Genomic DNA, 19,169 nt, shown 5'->3' with positions numbered 1-19,169 from the left:
AGCCCAGAATGGGCAAACCAAACACTGACTCTAGAGAGGGCCTTTTGCGTTTCGCAGCCATCGTAGGTTCTACTACATGCTCGGAAGGGCAGGGGAGTCACATTCAGTTGGCTGCAATCTGCAACCTCACCACTAGATGCCACTAAATCCCACACACTGGTTCTTTAATTTCCACTTTTTTGTGTGAAAATAAAATTTCAATCAGTAGCTAATGTTTACTGTGTTTGTCAGTCACCACCCAGTTAATCAATACAAATTGAAATTGCTGTCCCTTTCTTTTAATATATTTTAATAAATGTAGCAAACATGATAAAAGTATAAAATAAACTAATGGACAATAAAAAAACAGCTTTGATCACTTTTAGCTCCATTTTTTTTTTTTTTTACTGGATCAGATCGATACTTGGTATCTGTTTGTTTACAGCCAAGCACTGTGAATCTTTACCAGCAGTGATTTTAAAAAAAACAAAACAAAAAAGAGGCCTTGGTGCATCCACGGACTTTTTTGCTATCTGGTGTAAATGAAGTAACTGTACCAAGCTGATGAAGTGACCTGACCTGAGCATGCACAAGTTTTGGAATCATTCACACTAGACTGAAATTTATTTTAGTGTTAATGGAAATATATTTACAATATAGCCCAATGTACAGCTGAATTATATGATGCAGCTGAGTCTATTTTGTATAGAAGAAGCAGGAGTTCATCGTTGAGGTTCCAGTTAATATCTAAATAACACATTTAAGAAGGGATTAGAGATTTGCTACTTAAATCTGGCATAACCAGACTGTAAGTAATACAATTTTACAATTTTTAATGTGTGGTTTAAAGATGCTTATTGGATTTCCAACGGTAGATCTTCAACAAATTTACGTATCCTTACTCATAGCCATTGTAAAAGCCCTATCTTATACTGTGTGCCTGCTGATTTATTGTTGCACTATACGTAGCTCCACCCTCTGGAAAAGCCTGCTGGGAAAAAAAAAATTTAACAAAAAACTATATTCAGTTGAGTTCTCTCTCTTTCAGTTGCCAAAAATGATAATAAATGATCTGGCAACGAGTTGATTGAGACACATTTTCTGCTTCCTTTTGGTTCTCTAATGTTAAGAAAGGGATCATCTGCAAAACTAATCCAGGTTAAATCCCCTCACAGGGACGTGTATAATGGCCACCACTGTACAAGCTTGTAAAGAGGGGAGAGTACAAATCAAATGTTTCTACGCCAAATGTCCCCATCTTTCCCTCCTGCCTTTCTTCCTTGCGTAGATTCACACATGAAGAGAAAATCTGATTTTCAGCACAGGAAAAACCTGATCAATCAAACCTGTTTGAAAGGTTAAAAGTCAGACGACTTATGAAAGTGTGAATCTAGCTTCTTTCTTTTATTTCTGTTCCTCTTCAGTGTGTACTGTTTACGTTCAGTCTTATTGTACATTTGGATGTTAATAACTTCTTGTAATTATAAAAAAAGCTTGTATATTGATGTTGTTTTGATGCAATTATCTTTACCTCAAATGATTTTTTTTGGATATATTGGACCAATAATAAAAAGAAGGAATGCATTTGATATTTTTCTGCTCAGGTTTGATTTGTTTTTGTCTTCTGAAACATTTAAGTGTCATCACAAAATCAGAATGTATTCAATGAAATATCTATTATAAAATATTATTATTATTAATCTTACGACTATGTAACAAAATTATGATGGGAGAAAATCAGAAGTTTTAATGAAAAATTTTAATTTCATAATTACAGTGAATTTCACAACACAATACATCCAGTTAGTTCTGTATGAACTAAATCAAAGTAAATACTGTAAAACCTCTTTCAGGAATGTTGGAATTAAAAAGAAAACATGACTTTTATATAACTCAATGGCAGCTTGGTGGCTCATTACTATCAATATTTCCTTTTGTCCTAAACCTTTATACAAACATAAGTTGTAGTTAAGGTTTAAAAAGCTTTGTAAAGTGCCAACAAATAATAGTGCAATACTTGATATGATTATTATTTAAAATAAAATAATAATCTCTCTTTTGATCCACTATTGTATTGTACCATGTTGTTTTTCTTTTTTTACATCTTTAAATAATATTAAAATCATGGTAATATTTTGATAGATGTGCAATATGGCTGTCAATCAGAAAATCACACAAGCTGGAATTTAAACAATATGTCAAACCTGAATCAAACCATAGAAAGTACCTTTAAAACATGTCAGTGCAGTTCAAAAAGCTTTACAAGCAAATCCCAAAAATAATAAATCAACCCTCAACTGTATAAAAGTAACAGCACCAGAGACAAAGACAAAATGCTGATGTGAGTAAAGGTGTAATGATGTAAAATAAATCATCACAAGACTAAAAAACAAAGAACAATATCATAAAAAACCAAAACCAAACTTATAACCAATGTAAAAAATGTCACTTTTTTTCATTCTGTCAGCATTTTCTGACTTGCAGGAGTGAAAGTCAGCAGGTAACTCTTATTTACACTCAGAAATATGATAAAGTGCTTGCATTTTGATTTGCGTCCGTTTGCAAAGTGTCTCTAAATTAAAAGACATCAGTAGAAATATGAGAACTACAAATGATAAACTTGATAAACTTTTTTTTTTTTTTTTACCAAGTTTTAGAGATGATTTCTGAGTAGTTATTGTGTTGAGATGAATTATTTTAAATCTTTCATGTTCGGATGAACAAAAAAAATTACAGTTGCAGGGAATCTACTAAATACTGTAATGCACTTTCACAACGCAAGTGTGAAACATCCTCAACTGAACAAACACAAGGGTGCAAACTTGGTGTGGTTTATGTGGTGTTCACTTCTCATGTCTGGCACATCGACAGTTTTCATTATGTTGAACTCACTCACTTGGGTGTGTCGTTGTGGACATGACTCTTTTCCTTGGCTGATGAAATTTATTGGAAATCTTTTGGAAGATGATGTTTACCTCCATCTTCGTGAAAAGTTCAACTACTTTTAATAATGTTATGAGATATTCTCAGGCAGTGCCCTCTGTCAGTGTACGTCATCTCTCTACACAGGCCTTATTACAATAGACTGCATGTTCCTCTGTCACGTAAATATGAAACTTGCAGTTTGTCCCCTCTGTCATAGCTGAAGTACAAGAAATACTTTCCTGCAGAGTTTATAAGAAGTGATTAAGGGCACCATTCTCCTTTTCTCTATTCCACGTCTTGTCTCAGTTCTTCGTTTTTTTCCTTTTTGTTCCTCGTGCCAACACTCACTTTCGGACGCTGATGATGTCACTGCCTCAGTCTCCCTGAATCCTCTCGTAAGGTTGCTTCTGAGGTGATCTGTAGCCGACAATACTGGAAGGAGGAGAGAGGAGATAATGTATGAGAAGATGAGGCTTTGAATGAAGTCTGTTCTTCAGTCAAGGTTGAACCTTCATCATATCAACTCTGCACTCATACACCTATATATACATATATGTATAGATGAGATTTAAAAAGTAGCAGGTTAGTTTAAACTGAATTTTCACCCTGTTTGTATGTGCCCACACACCTTGTTGTGTTTTTTTTTTTGTGCCCAACAGGTCACCACAGTTCAGAACATGTTGTTGTTATAGAAAGTGAACAGAAAAATGGGAAGAAAAGCACATGAGCAGCTCCAAGAGTCTCAAGAAGTGAAAAAAATTTAAAAGATCAACATTTTGGGATATGCAAATTATTTGCTTCCTTGCTAAAAGCTTATGATTCGCCTTTCTTGCTTTACGAGGAGTCAGTGCTGCAACTCTTTGCAGTGGTGTTTGTGGTGCAGCTACTTGCTGTAGTCTTGTCATGGTTGCCAGGCCTGAGGTTGCCAGGCAACCGGCAGAGACTCCCCATAAAACAACAGCTTTTTACATTCCTGTTTGGGTACAGATTAAACAGACAAGCTGTCATGTGTTCATTTGTGAGCTTCAGAGGTGCAGGATGGTGGACAGAGCCAGGCTAGCTGTTTCCCACCATTTACAGTCTTTATGCTAAGCTAAGCTAACTGACTCCTGGCTCTAGCTTCTTACATAACACACAGATATCAAAGTGGTATCAATTTTCTCATCTACTGTAAGTCAAAGTAAAAACCAATCAAGTGAAAAACAAGAAATGGCCAAACTAGGTGATTACACTGCAAAATAGATTTTTAAACAATGATTTTCACCTACGTTTTTGTAATATACTACTGATTTCATACATTTAAGTCTCTGGATTTTCTATGGCGGGAAAAATAAATACTATCCTGAAATAAATAATGAGCTCTAGGTATAGATCAATCATTATCATTGCCAGCATCATTGTACCATCCATATACAGTATATCTGCAAACCAACACATGGATCTGAACCAGTCTAAAATGAAGAATACCTGACGGGTATCATTCCCAGTACTGCCAAGATGCTGGACAGCAGGAAGACGAAGCCTGGGAGCCAGTTCAGGGTTCCCTGATAGATCTTAGTAAAGGCAGGGATGTACGCCATGCCGGCGAACGTCAGACACAACTGTAGGACAGTGAGAGTTCTGCCTGATGGGAGGAAGAACAGACAGACCAAAGGAGAGAGAAATTTATCATCACCTTTCTCAAAATGGTTCTACAAAGTTTTATATATATATATATATTCTTTTGGGGTGAGACAATCCAACAGAGAGCTTTCTTACATTTACACATATATATTTTTAAAATTCCTTGTTTCCTTGTGTGTGGACAGGAAAAGGGTTGTGGTTGCTGATGAGTGTGTTTGCATTGCACTGACTCAAACAGAAAGTCACGTCAAAGCAAACACATGGAAAAACCCTGCCAATGAATAACACTGCTCCTCTAATCATCAGTGAACCCACTATGTGTGTGTGTGTCAGCGAGAGGAAGCATGAAACTCTAACTTGTGGCAGAACAGGTATAAACCAGCCTGACTGGTCAAAATCTATAAATATCTTACTAATGTCTTTAGGAAATCCAAGTATAAGATAGATGGGGGCTCGTGTTAGTGGCAAACACACTACATTGTAATGTAAAAGACTGCATTGAAATAAAGTGTTTCTGCATGTTTTCGTCTAGTTTTTGGCCTTCATTGAACGTCCTGATGATTAAGAAGTCATCAGGCCAACCAAGCCCAAAAAGCTTCACCCTGCAGTTGCATAATCTTGCTTCATTTAAAAAAAATCGAACATTCAAACTGTTCACAAGGTTCATGGTTTGAGTTTCTAGACGCTCACCATATTTCGCTCATTGATCTGATACGTATCTGGCAGGTTTTCCAAACCTGAATCTCTGCTGTTCAGAAGTCTAGTTTAATGATGCTGCTGCAAACAAAATCTACTTAAAGGATAGTTTCACATTTTTTCAAGTGTATCTTAATATAATACTCACATGCCTACATGTACATTGAAGGTTATCAGTTGCTGTAATTGTGTAACTGTAAGAGATCTTGTCCCAAAGTGATTTCAATGCAAGTGCAAAAATAGTTGAACCTAAGCTACAGTATTACAGTATGAGGCTTCAGTGGTGGAGACTAAGTGAAATTAAGTGTTTTTTTGTTTTTTTTTTAAGTTCTGGTGTTTTTAGTATCAAATTCTCTCTTTGTGCTACTGTCCCTCTGCTGTGGCTCAGCAAACTTTGACTAACTCAGACTGCTGAAGTCTCAAATTAGCTGAACATATTCAGCTGGGCATTAGACCCCACTGCTTACACTGAAATTCATTGTTTTAGGGGCTCTATTAATGGACAATATGAACTTCTGAAGGAACACATATACAGTATATACAAATACTTTAATGATAATGAATAATAATATCATTATTTTAAGACAGACTTGAAAAAAACACAAACATTTCTGCAATTTTAGATTTTTTTCCTCCTGCTTTCTAAGTGTAAACGATGGTTTCTATTCACGTAGTGTTAAAATTTAGCTGACAGAGAGACTTCTATCACAGTCAACATCATGTCTGCTGGTATTTTGGGCAAAGTTATTTTAGTGTCTGCCAGGTGACATCATAACATAACTTTCCCCCCGCATTGATTCCTCAAACACACTAAAAATCACAGATTAATGATAACGGTGTTAAAGGATAACAAGGGTTTTTTTCTGACTTGCTCATGACTTGCAAACTCAACTTTCCGGAAATATGTTGTGTCATCCCTCCTCCACAACCTCCTCCTGAACTCACTGACGTCCTCTGATCCTGTACTTCCCCCTGATATTTGATACCATCAGTATTATAATAATAAACTATGTGAATATTAGTTCCAATCGTAACACTTAATATTAGAGGATCTTAAGGTGCAAAAACAATAATACATATAAAATAATGAAGCCAAAAAGTTGAATGAAAGAAGTTTTTTTTTCATTTTGATACATATTTTTATTTCAAATATCTTATTTATTTTGACTGACATTTTGCCCACAGCGCTAGTTTTGTAAATTTAAAGGGTGAGTTCACCCAAACTACAAAGTTTTCTTGCTTACTTCTAGTGGTATCTCGCCTTACAAATAGTTTTGGTTTTATGTGCCAGGGTTTTTGAGATATTCTTCTCTGAGATTTGTGCCTACACCCCAATACAATGTTTGTAGTGCTTACAGCTTTGAAAAATGAAATTATTATAAAACATTGAATGAAATTAAGCACCTACTAGTCCAGGTTAATCTACAGACCTCACTGAGGACATTATCCTTTGGAACTACTTTCTATCAAAGAAATAGTCCCTGTAAAAACACTAGAAGTAAGTTAGAAAATGTTTTTTTACTAATTTGGGTGATTTACCCTTTAATTATCTCCCCACTTTTACAATGTGTTGAAACAATCTGCTGTATGTGTTGCCATCATACTGATGTTTATTTAATGGCTTTTACTGCTCTGTTATCTCTACTGTTTTTATTACTCACCTGTAGTGTTTTACTCACCCACACAAACACATACGTGCACACACACACACACACACAAACAGGTTGCGTACTCACCACATGAGGAAGCTGGAACCTGCTGTGAGAGCAGAGATCTGATGGTGGGCATCGGGATGAGAGCGAATAGGGTGAGCAAGCGAGCTGCAGAGAAACAAACACTTGATTCATTTTTTTTTCTCTCAATTCCTCTTTCTCCACAATTTCCTCTTGTACCCTGACCGCACGGCACCACTGTGTTCTGTCTTTGGCAGGATGTGTGTCAGACCTCTGATATACAAAATCAGAATTTTATTTCTGTCCAGCTATCTGATCGCTTTAAAACAATACTGATTCAGTCTGGAGGCTCTTTCCTGATGCAAAGAAAACGATGTTTTACATTTCTGATCTGTTTGGGATTCACAGCATCAGCAACAAGAGCTGAGCACTAAAAATGAAAATTAAAAAAAAGAAGGAATCTTTATTGCTAAAAAATATATATATTAAAAAATGTTATAATCCAGAAATATTTTAAGACTAACATTCCAACATACATGTCAGTCACATCCTTCTGAAATCAGCACACAGTAAGCTCCCACTGTATATGTAGTGCAACACTCAGCTGCTGCATTAAAACTATGAATTTTACGGCCTCCACTCATTTTCAGTTCCTGATTTTGGTTCCTGTATTGTCGTGATTGACTCAAACTGTCATATCTGGAAATAGCTGACACAGTCCTGTCAGACCTATTTACAAAAGGTGAGAGTAAAAAAAATGCTTGTATTTTCACAAGGATTTCATGAATTCAGTTCCTCATTCTTGTGGACTCAAACCCACAAAACCAACAAAACATTGGTGGCTAGTTTTGGTTTTTTTTTCTCCAGTGTTTGCTGTGTTCAAGAGCCTGTAGTCAAGATTGCTTAAGTTGAGTCTGTGACAAATCAAAGTCCAAGAAATGAATAAATAAATGAAATAAAACAAATACAGCACCCATTTTGTCTGAGAATGTGAGTTTTCAGGGATATATTCTACACTTGCATGCAGATTACACACAGTGTTTTAAAAGCTGATTATGATATTAAAGCAGATTCATTATTATCAACATCAATATTCACTTAATTTTTAATTTAAAGTCTCAAGACCGAATTTGTCTGAATGAAAATCCACTGACACTTTGACAAAACATCTGTCTGCACCTCTGGGAACTGAACCTGACTGTTTTTATCTAAATGACAGACTTTTTGTTGTGTCTGAGATCTTCAGACTCACCCAGATAGAACATGTAAGTCGCCGTGACGAAGGTCATGAAGTACATCCCCGAGGCGAACGACACCATGCCGATCAGGATGAGCCCTACGTCGTTGATGCAGCGACGAAACAAGATGACGCCGAGGAAACTGGTGAGGAAGATCGAGCAGCCTGCAGCGTTCCCATAACCCACCTGGAGGAAGAGAAAGAAAGAAGAGGAGACACAAAGAGATAAAAATGAGACAACTGACAATGTGAAAACTTTTGGTAGCATTTGTTTGTATAATTACTGTTAATGTAATCTCTTTAAAGCAATTTTAAAGCAGCAAAATCCTGTTGTCATACGTGCATCAATATTGCAAATAAAATACCTTAATACATAAATACAAAGAGGGCAAAATGTCACCTGCATGGCGTTCCAGCTGAGCGGCTCTTTCATCACAAAGGAGCCCAGTACTTCTACGGCTCCGCCCACCGAGGTGCCGTACAGGATGGCGGCGACGAGCAGCAGAACCACGTTCACCATGTTTTTCACAACAGGAGCCTCGGCGGGAACGTTACTGGAGGCCTGAGAAATGAGGTGGCAGTTGTCCTCCGCCTCTCTGGATATTTGTTTCACCTTTAATAAGTAAAGTATTAGTTCCCTGCTGTGGTTAGGTTACATTTGGGGATATAAAATCACAAAGACAGACTCCATGTAAGATTTTTAAAATTGGTGAGGATTAAAATTGCAGTACAAGACGGCAGATTGAATAAGAAAGTGTCGAGCAAGAATGACATTAGACTTAAAAAAAACCAAACAGACAGTAAAACATCAAGCATTTGTACAAAATTCTTTAACAACCATTTTGATGAAAATGTGGTTCTGACAGGATGATTGTTGAAAACAATGTCCGACTGAAATCCAGTCAAACATGTTTTTTCTGGCGAGGTTTCAATACCAGCCAATAACACAACAAGGAAATCGGTCAGGTGATTTATCATCAGTCCACAATATTTCCTCAGGTGGGGCAGGTTTGAGCAGCAACAGAGAAGCAAGTCTCGGAAATTTATAGACCACAGGAGGCTAAAATGTAACTGCAGATGTGTTACCGAGGGCTTTTTTGTTTAGTTGATTCATCGTTAAGACTATGAAATGTTCCCGAAAAATGGCATTCACAGTTTCTCAGAGATGACAGTGATGTCTTCAAATTGCTTGTTTTGTCTGACTAACAGTCCAAAGTGTCAAGATACTGAATTAACTGTCATGTATGACAAGGAAAAACAATGAATCACTTATCAAAATAGTTGCTGATTAATTTTCTGGTGATTTCATTGCTTTGATCAAAGCCTAGTTTTAGGCATAATTAGTCACTGACCAATGAGAAACATTTGCACTAAAATATTTATTGTTGCATTTGCAGGTGGTTCATTGATAGTTGACTGTCACGCTGTTGCCTCAAGTGAAAAAAGTTTTTTTTTAAATGTATACGGAGGACTCTTTATTTTCCAAGTGAACATTACAACAAATGAGTTGTTCCAAATAATTAACCTAAGCCTGATGAATGTAGCATAGTTAATACTGATCCAGTGACACATTTGTTTGAATGATTATTATCAGATACTAATAAGCTGACCTTATGCACCCTTATGGACACAAACATCAAAAACACACACACACTGACCTGCAGCAGGAATATGGATTGTAGGAGGCTGAGCGAGAGGAGCACTACGCTCACAATCAGCAGGATGGTCCCTTGTCCCAGAGTGGAGCTGTACAGCTGGAACAGATGACCCGACACCAAACTGCCCACTATACCTGCTGCCCCATATAGCACCTCCACTCTCATGATCACCTGCATGGGACACACAATAAAAATGAATCTCATGTTTTTACTAAGCTTTAAAAAAACTAACAGCGGTTTAAAAGTTTTTTTTTTTTAAATTTAGCAAATTGATTATTCAGTTTTGTTGTTTTTTTCCTTCATTTAAAGTCCAGTTCAGTGCAAAACTTTACATGCACTAATGGAACATGTTTATGCACTATCCTATATGTAGTATTCATATACTAGTATCTAAGGTTGGCCCTTCTGAATATATAACCATTGGGCTATAAACTAAGGATCAAATGTAGATAATATACAAAGAAGACTATAATTTTGTTACTGGATGTTACCGGATTTTATTACTGGAAGTCTTACACAGTGACTCTGGGATCACTACCAGGGAGCACTGACCTTGGATCGCTCAGTCGTGGTGGAGGAGAGCGACACCAGCGTCATCACCCCGGGCCAGAACGCGCAGTAGCCGCCGGACAACCCGAAGATAGTCGCCGCCCCAAACATCACCTTCAGAGGGAGGTGCAGGAGAACCACTAGCAGCAGGATGATCCTTGACAGCAGGTACCCGCACAGAGGCACCACGATCGGGGCTTTCCTCCAGCCTCGGTCGCCTAGCCTGGCCAGAATCAGCGCGGGTAGGATCGGAGTCAGATGGATTATGAGGTTATAGGTCATGTAGAAGTTGGTCATGGCTCTCTGCTGGCTCTCCTCCCTGGAGGTGTCCGGGTTGGTGGCGTTGGCAGACCGGTCTTTGACCACTACCTGCAGGGCGGTGTCGAAGAGAGCGCTGGCCAGCTCCTCGAGCATAACGGTCGGCTCTATTAGCCGGATCACCGTGGAGGCGATTTGACACACACTCGGGATGACCATGATTACATGTAAAGGTAATTTAAAGTATAATAGCAGCCACTTATTAAAACTTCAAGTCAAAATCAGATGTTCCTCAATGTGAGGAAATACCGAAATGAACAATGCGGCTGCTGAAGTTATTGTGAATGAGAGCAGGAATCTGGACTCATTTTCTTCCTGCGTGTGTTAGAAAATAAAAGCCGTCACGCCTCTTCCTCTTCTTCCCCCTCCTCATGTTCAGTGGATTTATGCAAGGCATGATGATAGTGTGTACGTGTGTATGTGTGTGTGTATGCACGTGCGTGTGAGAGATTTGGGAAACCACCCGTAGCCTATGTCTTTAGAAAAAACACATGACTATGTGTAGCAGATGTAAACTGTTATTATTATGATGATTCATTTCATGAATAATATTATTAATGAATAATATTTTTTAATCCAAAGAAACCAGTACTTGATAAGTTTTTGTTGTGTTTTGTCAGAGCAAGTGTTATTAAAACTTTGTGATGTGTTGTTGCATTCAGAAAAAAGAAAAATCTAAAATATTTAACCGCTTTAAAAACAACACTTACGTATTTCTTTGCAGCCATTTGTTTCAACTTGCAGGAACATTGATAACCAATAGGTAATCCATCACTATTTATCTGCTAATGATCACCTTACTATTGATTAGCTATATTCCCAATCCTCACATCAGACAATGTTTGTATTTTTGGTCCATAAATGACTTAAATGATTATCTAGACAAGTCAATTAATCAGCTAATTGTAATGGTTGAAAACTCTTGTTTGTGTGATCATTGAAGGAAAATCCAACATCTCATGAATCCTGCTGCTGAAAAACACAGAACAAGCACTTAACATGATCTGATACATACAGCTGACACACGTGAATGAATCACTCAGAATCCCACATGTACAGGTTTTCTTTTTAATGAGAAAATATTCATAATATGTGTAGTAGGTGTATAACTGTGAGCCTTACATGTGCTATAAAATAACAAAGCAGAATATGAGCATACAAGTGGTTAACATAGGAACAGAGGTTATATACTGTATAATAAGATTGCATTATCACACACACAGACAGTGTGAGTCCCGCGCTGAAGCTTGGATGCTTCTGAGGGTAAAAACAAGCTACCAGCATTTAAAATGATAAATAAAAATTGTCTCTGCACCATGAATTCAAACAACAAAAGCATAATAATAATAGTAATAAATCACACAATTAGAACTCCTCGGTGTGTGCATGATGTTTGTTACCATTTCAAAAGTGTTTTTATTGAGAACTCCGACCGATTTTGTGGGTTTGATTGTGTCTTCTGAAGCAGGAACAAGGACGGTGTGTATGTGTGTGTGTGTGCGCATGTGTGTGTGTTTGTGTGTAATAACAGTTAAACATCATAGTGCTTGCAGCTACAGTAAACTAGGGACGAAGCCGTATGCTTTTGTTGCTTAAAACTCAAACAGTAGATGCTCAGCTAGCACCTAAGATAGGCCACTGTAAAACTATCGTCCGTTACAAAGGATCTGTGTCTGTTATTCATCCTGGAAAAAAAAGGTGTTTCACGTTTTCCTCCAAAATCTAATATTTCTCACAGGGAAATCAACATGCGGGAACAACAGGTGCTTTTAATACTTTTTGACAGCTCAAATCCTGTTCTTGAAAAAAAAAAGAAACATATTCTCACTGTCAACTACGAGAAAATGAGCCCTCATCTTGAAATAAAAGTAAACTCACGCTTTTGTTTGTCCCTTAATTCTTGTCAAATTGTCATTTCAGCATCTGCGACACTGTACCTCCGTCGTGATCCTCCGTGCTTCTGCCGCATGGCAAAAACATTTAAATCTCATAAAAAAGGGGACACTAGTCCTTTAAATACTTTTTTTTCATATCTTATATATTATTAAATGTGTATAAAAACAATGATTCTCTGGAACCAATGTGTGTTTGTCTTTTAAGGGGAAATGAACACATCAGCTATAGGCACAAGTTCTTGGTTCCCACTTCTGGTTTGTGGATTTACTGACACTGCGTTTCCCTCACAGAGCAAAGTCAAAGACAGCTGCGTCAGATCATTTGCCAAGAGAAACTTGTCCTGCACTCTAATACAGGATAGGATTGTCCCAAATAAATACAATAGAGAGTCATAAGTGTCAAGGGCGACTACGTGTCCCACAATTCTTCATCTTTTTGTGCAAGTTTACCTCAGGGAACATTTATATTTCAGACATTTAGCTGAGGATTTTATTATTATTCAGTGTGACTCGTGAGCAAACAGGTCGGTGCCTCGCTGAAGGACACTTGGACAGGACTTGTGACCTTTGGTGTACAGGAAAAATCTTTCTCACCGCCTTCCTCCTGACATTCTGCTGCTGAAAATAAATCTCAAAAGGCTTCAATTAACAAGCGAACAAAGACCGAAGAAGTAGAATCATGTTGCTACCGTTCAGTCAAAGTGGTTTTAAAAATACTGCATCTGCAGCCACGTTTCTTCCCTCCCGACTCATCTTTAATATTTTGTTTTGCTGAATCTTGTTTTCTACACCTGGACAAGTCCACAGTATCGTCACACTCACAGAGGCCGGTATTGCAGTAACTTTTCATTCTTTAGACAAAACAGAAAATCATATCATCCTGTGTTTTTGTTGTCCAGCAAAACTGAAGTTCACTATAAATTCTGTAAAAAAAAAACTCCCTGTCAACTTAATGAGCCTTTCTGCTGATAGTCAAAGCTTTCTTTTCACTGCTTGGTGTGTTAACAAATAGGAAATGAGTGTAATTCCCTGCACACAGTTAGTATTTCTTAAATAATGCTTAGGTTGACTGATTTTCTCTAAATAACATTCTGTTTTGTTGTAACAACTTTTTTTTTATAAAAAGCCTTTTTTTTTTTCTTCAACATTTTTCATCACACTTTATCCTCAGCTAGCAAGGTATAGCAGATACTGGAATCTCAACATACATGTTCATATATCAAATACACAGTCCTACCTCAGTATAATACACGGAACAACTGCTTACATCAAAAAGCACAGGTCAACAAAGCGACGTAGCCAGCAAAGGTAAAATAAGTGATTTTGTTAGAATATAAAACCCCCAACCCAGCCCTTTTAATTCATACACACACGCTGAAGTGACGCAAACATGACCCGCAGTTAGCTTCCCTCCTCCCCGCTGGTCTACTCCTGTTTGAACTAACCGCGCTTTATAGACGAGAGGTCACTGCAGAATAGTGTTTGCAGACTTTCTATCTAATGTGGTTGCTTATTTTCTCTACGGACTCTGTAGCAATACAGGATAGAAGATTAAAATACATCATACATATCGTGCATTCTACTATTACAGACGGTCTAAGGCAAAGTAGATGCTAATCAGAAAGCTAGTTTTGTAAATTTCCTCACTAGCGTTGAAGGATGCTGACCCTCGAGTCGGCACTTAAGAGAGATTTAATGTACTGTAGATGCCTGAAAGTAATGCGAGAGCTCCAACCGACATGTCATATGTGTTATATGTGGCACTGCAGGATGCACAAAATGAATGCTTCCGTTTGGTTCAAATCCTGGAATACAACCTTTGTCTTCCTGCAGCTCGATTCTCAAAGTAGTGTGTGTGTGATTAGGCCTCGCTGATACATCAGGATTGCTTGGGGTTATTATCAAGCACACGTTATCGAAACCCTCTTCAAAAAGTCTCAGGCAACCTTTCCAGATAAAATTTTCAGATCTCAGCCCCTAATTCAATAATGAAATTGCAGACAAGTGAAAAATCCTATGAATATTGAAGTCACTCAGCGTCTACCATCTCATAAAAAAAAAAAAAAAAAAAAAGTCAGATTGAAACTCCTCTTTAACCACCGTAAAACCTTTCAAAGTGTCTCTTGCGTCACTGATCCTTTCTCTCCAAACTCACCTCAACACTTCAAATGTCTCTCACATGCTCGGTCGCTTAACATACTGTTACTGCCTTCAATCTTCATGTCCCAAAAAAAAAAAAAAAATCACAACTTCACCTCCTCGGGTGAGCCCCCATTGGTCAGGCCAGTGGGTCATGTGATCATCAGAACACTATTAGTAAAATAAATACTGTTTCCTTTCCATGTCCTTTTTTTCCTTCTCCTCTCCTCCTATTTGTTTTTTTTTCCTCCAGTCTCCTCTTCCTACTCCTTTCCACTCAGTCCCCCAACTGTCTCTGAAAGGAGCTGTTTACTCCTCTTCCTCTTCCTCCTCCTCTTCTTCCTCTTCCTCTTCTTCCTCACCGTCCTCGTTGGCGTAGATACCGGCTTCCCACTTCAGCGCCATGTCGCTTTTTCTCCTGGTGACACGAGTGGCCTCCAGAACCTGTCGAATACAAAAACAGCCGATCAGATACGAGCGCATTCAGCTATGTAATGATTAAACCCATGCTCAAGGGGATCTACTGCCAACACAATCACACCACGGTGACTTTGATACGGCATGCAGTGTATGTCAAACACTGAGGGAGCGCTTGATTAAACCGTCCTACGGTAAAACTTTCACTACTAATGACCTTGAGCTACCAAAATGAAGCGCACCTGCAGTATTTGACAATAAAAACAAAAGTAATTTAACTCCATGTCATGCTTGTTCCACATTTTATGTTCCTGATCACCTTCCCCTTCCTCTACACACACTCATGCCCAAACACACACAATCACACTTACAAACAATTAAACATGTCTTCACAGATCTCTGTGTGCAGGAATCCAGGATTACAATGTGAAAGTGAAGTGGATCGAGTTCATTCTGACATAATGTTTAAGAAAGTGATGATGACGGAACATGATGAGCAGTAAATGACTTTCGCAACACTAAGCACACTAATGTAACATGTGAGCGCTGACGTCACACATGAGGGGAAGTCAGTGATACTGTCAGAGAAGATTTATCTTGTGACATTTTTACATGTCTTTACTTGGTGCATGCTGATTATCTAAAGAAAGAAATATGAACGTTTCCCTTTAAATACCTTTATATCAATCAAAAATGTATTGTGTTTACATTTTAAATAGTCTCATGATTTGTTTAATGTCATCAGCTATTAACCCCTTTCTAATCTTTTTTTAATTGTGCACATATTTTATTGGAATGAAGCTTTTTTTTTTTTTTTAAATTGGTGCTGTATACATTTTATATGCAGACAGGATGTGCATAACACTGTGTATGGGGGGAGGGGCGGAGTCTAAGGTCACACCAAATCAATGGACAAGCACATGCAGCACCAACACCACAGAACAAGAACAATAAAGCAGTGACACCACATGCAGACCTGGGACCAGATGTAAAATATTTTAGACTTCCACCTATTCTAGTGTTTCAAACAGGACATTAACACAAAAGTAAGACATTTCTACATTTTCTGGACCACTTTCATGTCTGGCAGACTGAGTGAAGTGGCACAAGCTGGTTCTTACTGTTGACTCATTAGAAAGTGACTTTTGGCATTTGGCTTTCTTAACCTGAAAGCCAAATGGCCACGAGGCAAAACACTTTCTTCAGTGAGACATAACGCTGGTAAGACTCAGTGAATGTCTTCAATCTATAAAACAAGCTGTACAGAAACAGTCCAAATATACACGAGGATGTATTAGCTTGTAAGAGTAAGAGTTTTCAGTTCAGTCTGACCCAGGTCTGACAGTAAATGCAGTTATCGGAGTAGTGAAGAGGTTTTGGGGTGCAACAGGTACCTCAGTGGTTACCTCGTTAGCCAGCAACAAACGGGCATACTGACCGACCAGCAGGAGAGAAGCAACAGTACACATAGTCAACACATGTGATGTCATCATGGACAAACAATAACAAGATCAGCAACAGCATAAGTGGAGAACAACACTGATTGAAAATGATCTGTTCAAGATAAATTCAGATAAATATCTTGAAAAATAAATGATAACTATGCAATGTCATGGATGTCGTTAAGTTTCTTTATGATGGGTTAGTTGTTGAAATGCAATATTGTCCTGAAGTGAACTTCTTTTTTCTTAATAATGACTAAACCGCCATTAAAGGTCTTATTTAGATACTAAAATGACAGGTTATGGAGTCAGGACAGAAATCCCCCAACAACTGTGACTTACTTTCAATTTCATCTCCTACTTCAGGCAGGGAAATTCCCTCTGGTGTTGTACAGTATTAGCTCATACCAGCAGGCCATGGAAAGAGGTACTGAGCCAAGCTGAAGTTACTAAATCCCAGTGAACCACAAGACAGTCCAACGAGTACGTAATAGGCAATGAGCTGTGATCACTTTTCTGCTACTTTCACTTACTGAGATACTTTTTGGCATCTTTGTTTGTTCCTGCCTTTTGTGGGCCAAAGTTCAACCACAACTTCATTAATTTTTTAGGGCCAAACAAAACAGCACTAAGTGTTGGTCACTAAAATTACTTCATTTTTGTCATACTATACATGAAAAACTTGAAAAAACATAAAAAAAAACCATGAAATACATTCTGTAACTGCTTTTTATATACTATTTTTATTGTTATATTTCCAGGTGTATATACTTACACTGTTGTCGTCCATTTTCTCCCTCCTCTTCACCTTGTGTGTTTCATAGTCTTCCATGAGAGTCTGCATGAAGTTTTTGGGTCGAGATCCTCCAGAGTCCTCGCTGCCGGCGTCAGAAAGGGCTCCTTCCGAGGGTGAAGGTGAGACAGGCGGTGCGGGTCGAACCTTCTCGATTTTTCCTGCAAATCATCACAGAAAAAAAAAGAAAATTTACAACAAGACACAAGAAAAATGAAATGTCTTTTGTTTATGAGCCCTAACCTTGCACCAGCTGTCTCATAGAGGGACCAATGAGACAGAATTTTGTGAAGCGTTACAGTATGAACTAACCTGGTGCTGTCCTCGCTGTCATTGTGAGTCTACTTGGCAGGCTGTTGCTCTTCATCTTATCTGCTGCGGATATGGTGGTTGGCCGTATCCCCGTCCTCACGGGACCGTGACCGCTGCTGGAAGTGTTGCCGGTGCGGACAATGACAGCAGGCTTCGTCTCCCTCAGTTTCTTCAGCTCTTCCTCCCTCTGCTGAGCTGCTCGGATCTCCTCCTCGATCATGGACAAAGTCCGCTGCTTCTTGGAGCGCAGGCGGAACGGGCCGCTGGCTGCAGGCTCCGCCTCAGGACCTCGTGCTGCTGCTGCTGTGCTCCGCAGTTCTGCCGCCTCTGAATATTTACTGAAGTAGCTGAACTCCGGTTTCTCCGGGCTTGGAGGGGAAGGGGGACGGTAGACTGGGGTTGGCCTGGCGACGGGAGCTGATGCGACCGGACCAGGAGCAGGAGCTGGAGCCGGAGCTGAGGAAGCAAGCGCTCTGGCGTAAGAGGACTGGATTTTGATCCTGGGGCCACCCTCTTTGGGTCTCTGTGGTGGTGAGATGGGCTGAGAAGGAGGTGGAGAAGGTGTCTGGAGATGTGGTGCTGGACTGGAGGACTGCTGCTGCTGCTGCTGCTGCTGCTGAGCCTGCTGTGATTCTGAGGCCGTCTCTTGGTAAACCACTCTCACATCTGGCTGCCTGTCTGGCTGAGGGGATGGGTTGGATGGAGCAGGGCTGGAGGACACAGGTGACTGGAGACTGGGGGCTCCACCAGAAGACACAGGAGAGGAAGAAACTGGCACTGGGCTATTTGTAGATGCTGAGGATGGAGACACAGGGGTGCTCAGCTGTGAAGAATTCAAGTCAGGGAGAGATGACTGCCACTCGTCTCCGTTCTGAGCTGCCAGGGCGTTGTGGATGGCATCTTGGACAAGTACCTCCGCGTGGTACTCCAGCTCGTTTTCTGTTGGACTGCCGCTGGTCTGCCCGTTGACTGGCGTGGTGGGCTGGGGAGTAGGCGGTGACACAGGAGTAAGCGGCAGCGGGGTAGGGGGTAGTGAAGCCCCGCTGTCGGAAACATTATCCAAGCTAAACACAGTAGTGTCCTGAGAGCGGAGAGATAACTCGTCCAATCCTGAGTCAGACTCCTCTGGGTGAAAGCCTGGGTGGAAGTGACTCTTTTCCTCCTCCTCAGGCAGGATTGTCATCACAGCTCGAGCACAAGTAAATTCTCCTCCGATTCCTTCGTCAGACCAGGTCACGTGACTCTCTCCAGTTTCGGCTATAATGTCACTTCTCCCATGGCTGCTTCTGGTTGTGGATTTCACGAAGGGTTTGGCAGAGTACAGGTGAGGAGCAACGTCCTTCTTGCTTGACTCCCCTTGCAGAAATTGCTTCCTGGCAGACGAGAAGTCGATCTGTTTCTCCACGATGTCCTCCTTCCTGGATAGATCGGGGTCAGAAGTTACCACTGTGGGAGGGCCTGACAGCTGGGGCTGCGATTAGAGATGAGAAGATAGAATCCAAAGGAGAAAGTT

The 19,169-nt window shown here is 39.5% G+C and overlaps 2 protein-coding genes across 17 annotated transcripts in view; both read right to left on the bottom strand.

The window, feature by feature from the left end:
- Positions 1–1,733: 1,733 nt before the first annotated feature.
- On the bottom strand, positions 1,734–10,831 carry LOC121885899 (thymic stromal cotransporter homolog). The gene is made up of 7 exons (XM_042395725.1): positions 10,344–10,831; positions 9,792–9,962; positions 8,534–8,746; positions 8,149–8,320; positions 6,960–7,043; positions 4,372–4,528; positions 1,734–3,336 (listed from the first exon to the last, which is right to left on the bottom strand). Exons 1-7 carry the CDS (start codon positions 10,815–10,817, stop codon positions 3,279–3,281), a joined length of 1,329 nt encoding a protein of 442 aa, XP_042251659.1. The 5' UTR covers positions 10,818–10,831; the 3' UTR covers positions 1,734–3,278.
- An 881-nt stretch (positions 10,832–11,712) lies between these two features.
- LOC121885897 (A-kinase anchor protein 2) overlaps positions 11,713–19,169 on the bottom strand; it is a 106,932-nt gene continuing 99,475 nt past the window's right edge. For all 16 annotated transcript variants that reach the window (XM_042395710.1, XM_042395708.1, XM_042395712.1 and 13 more), the window contains 3 exons: positions 17,657–19,127; positions 17,327–17,505; positions 11,713–15,136 (listed from right to left, as the gene is read on the bottom strand). In XM_042395710.1, coding sequence (XP_042251644.1) covers positions 15,002–15,136; positions 17,327–17,505; positions 17,657–19,127 — 1,785 coding nt within the window. In that variant the 3' untranslated portion in view covers positions 11,713–15,001. The remainder of the gene's footprint in view (positions 15,137–17,326; positions 17,506–17,656; positions 19,128–19,169) is intronic.

Source organism: Thunnus maccoyii, chromosome 19 (genome assembly GCF_910596095.1).
Source record: "Thunnus maccoyii chromosome 19, fThuMac1.1, whole genome shotgun sequence".
Classification (NCBI taxonomy): Eukaryota; Metazoa; Chordata; class Actinopteri; order Scombriformes; family Scombridae; genus Thunnus; species Thunnus maccoyii.
This window is presented reverse-complemented; position numbering and strand designations above follow the sequence as displayed.

Excerpts from the sequence above, each read along its gene's own strand:
- LOC121885899 (XM_042395725.1), bottom strand. The coding sequence starts at position 10,817 with ATGGTCATCCCGAGTGTGTGTCAAATCGCCTCCACGGTGATCCGGCTA. Across the intron at positions 8,747-9,791 it reads AATCCATATTCCTGCTGCAG|GTGAAACAAATATCCAGAGA; the intron begins GTCAGTGTGTGT and ends TACTTATTAAAG. Across the intron at positions 7,044-8,148 it reads GACTTACATGTTCTATCTGG|CTCGCTTGCTCACCCTATTC; the intron begins GTGAGTCTGAAG and ends GTTTCTCTGCAG.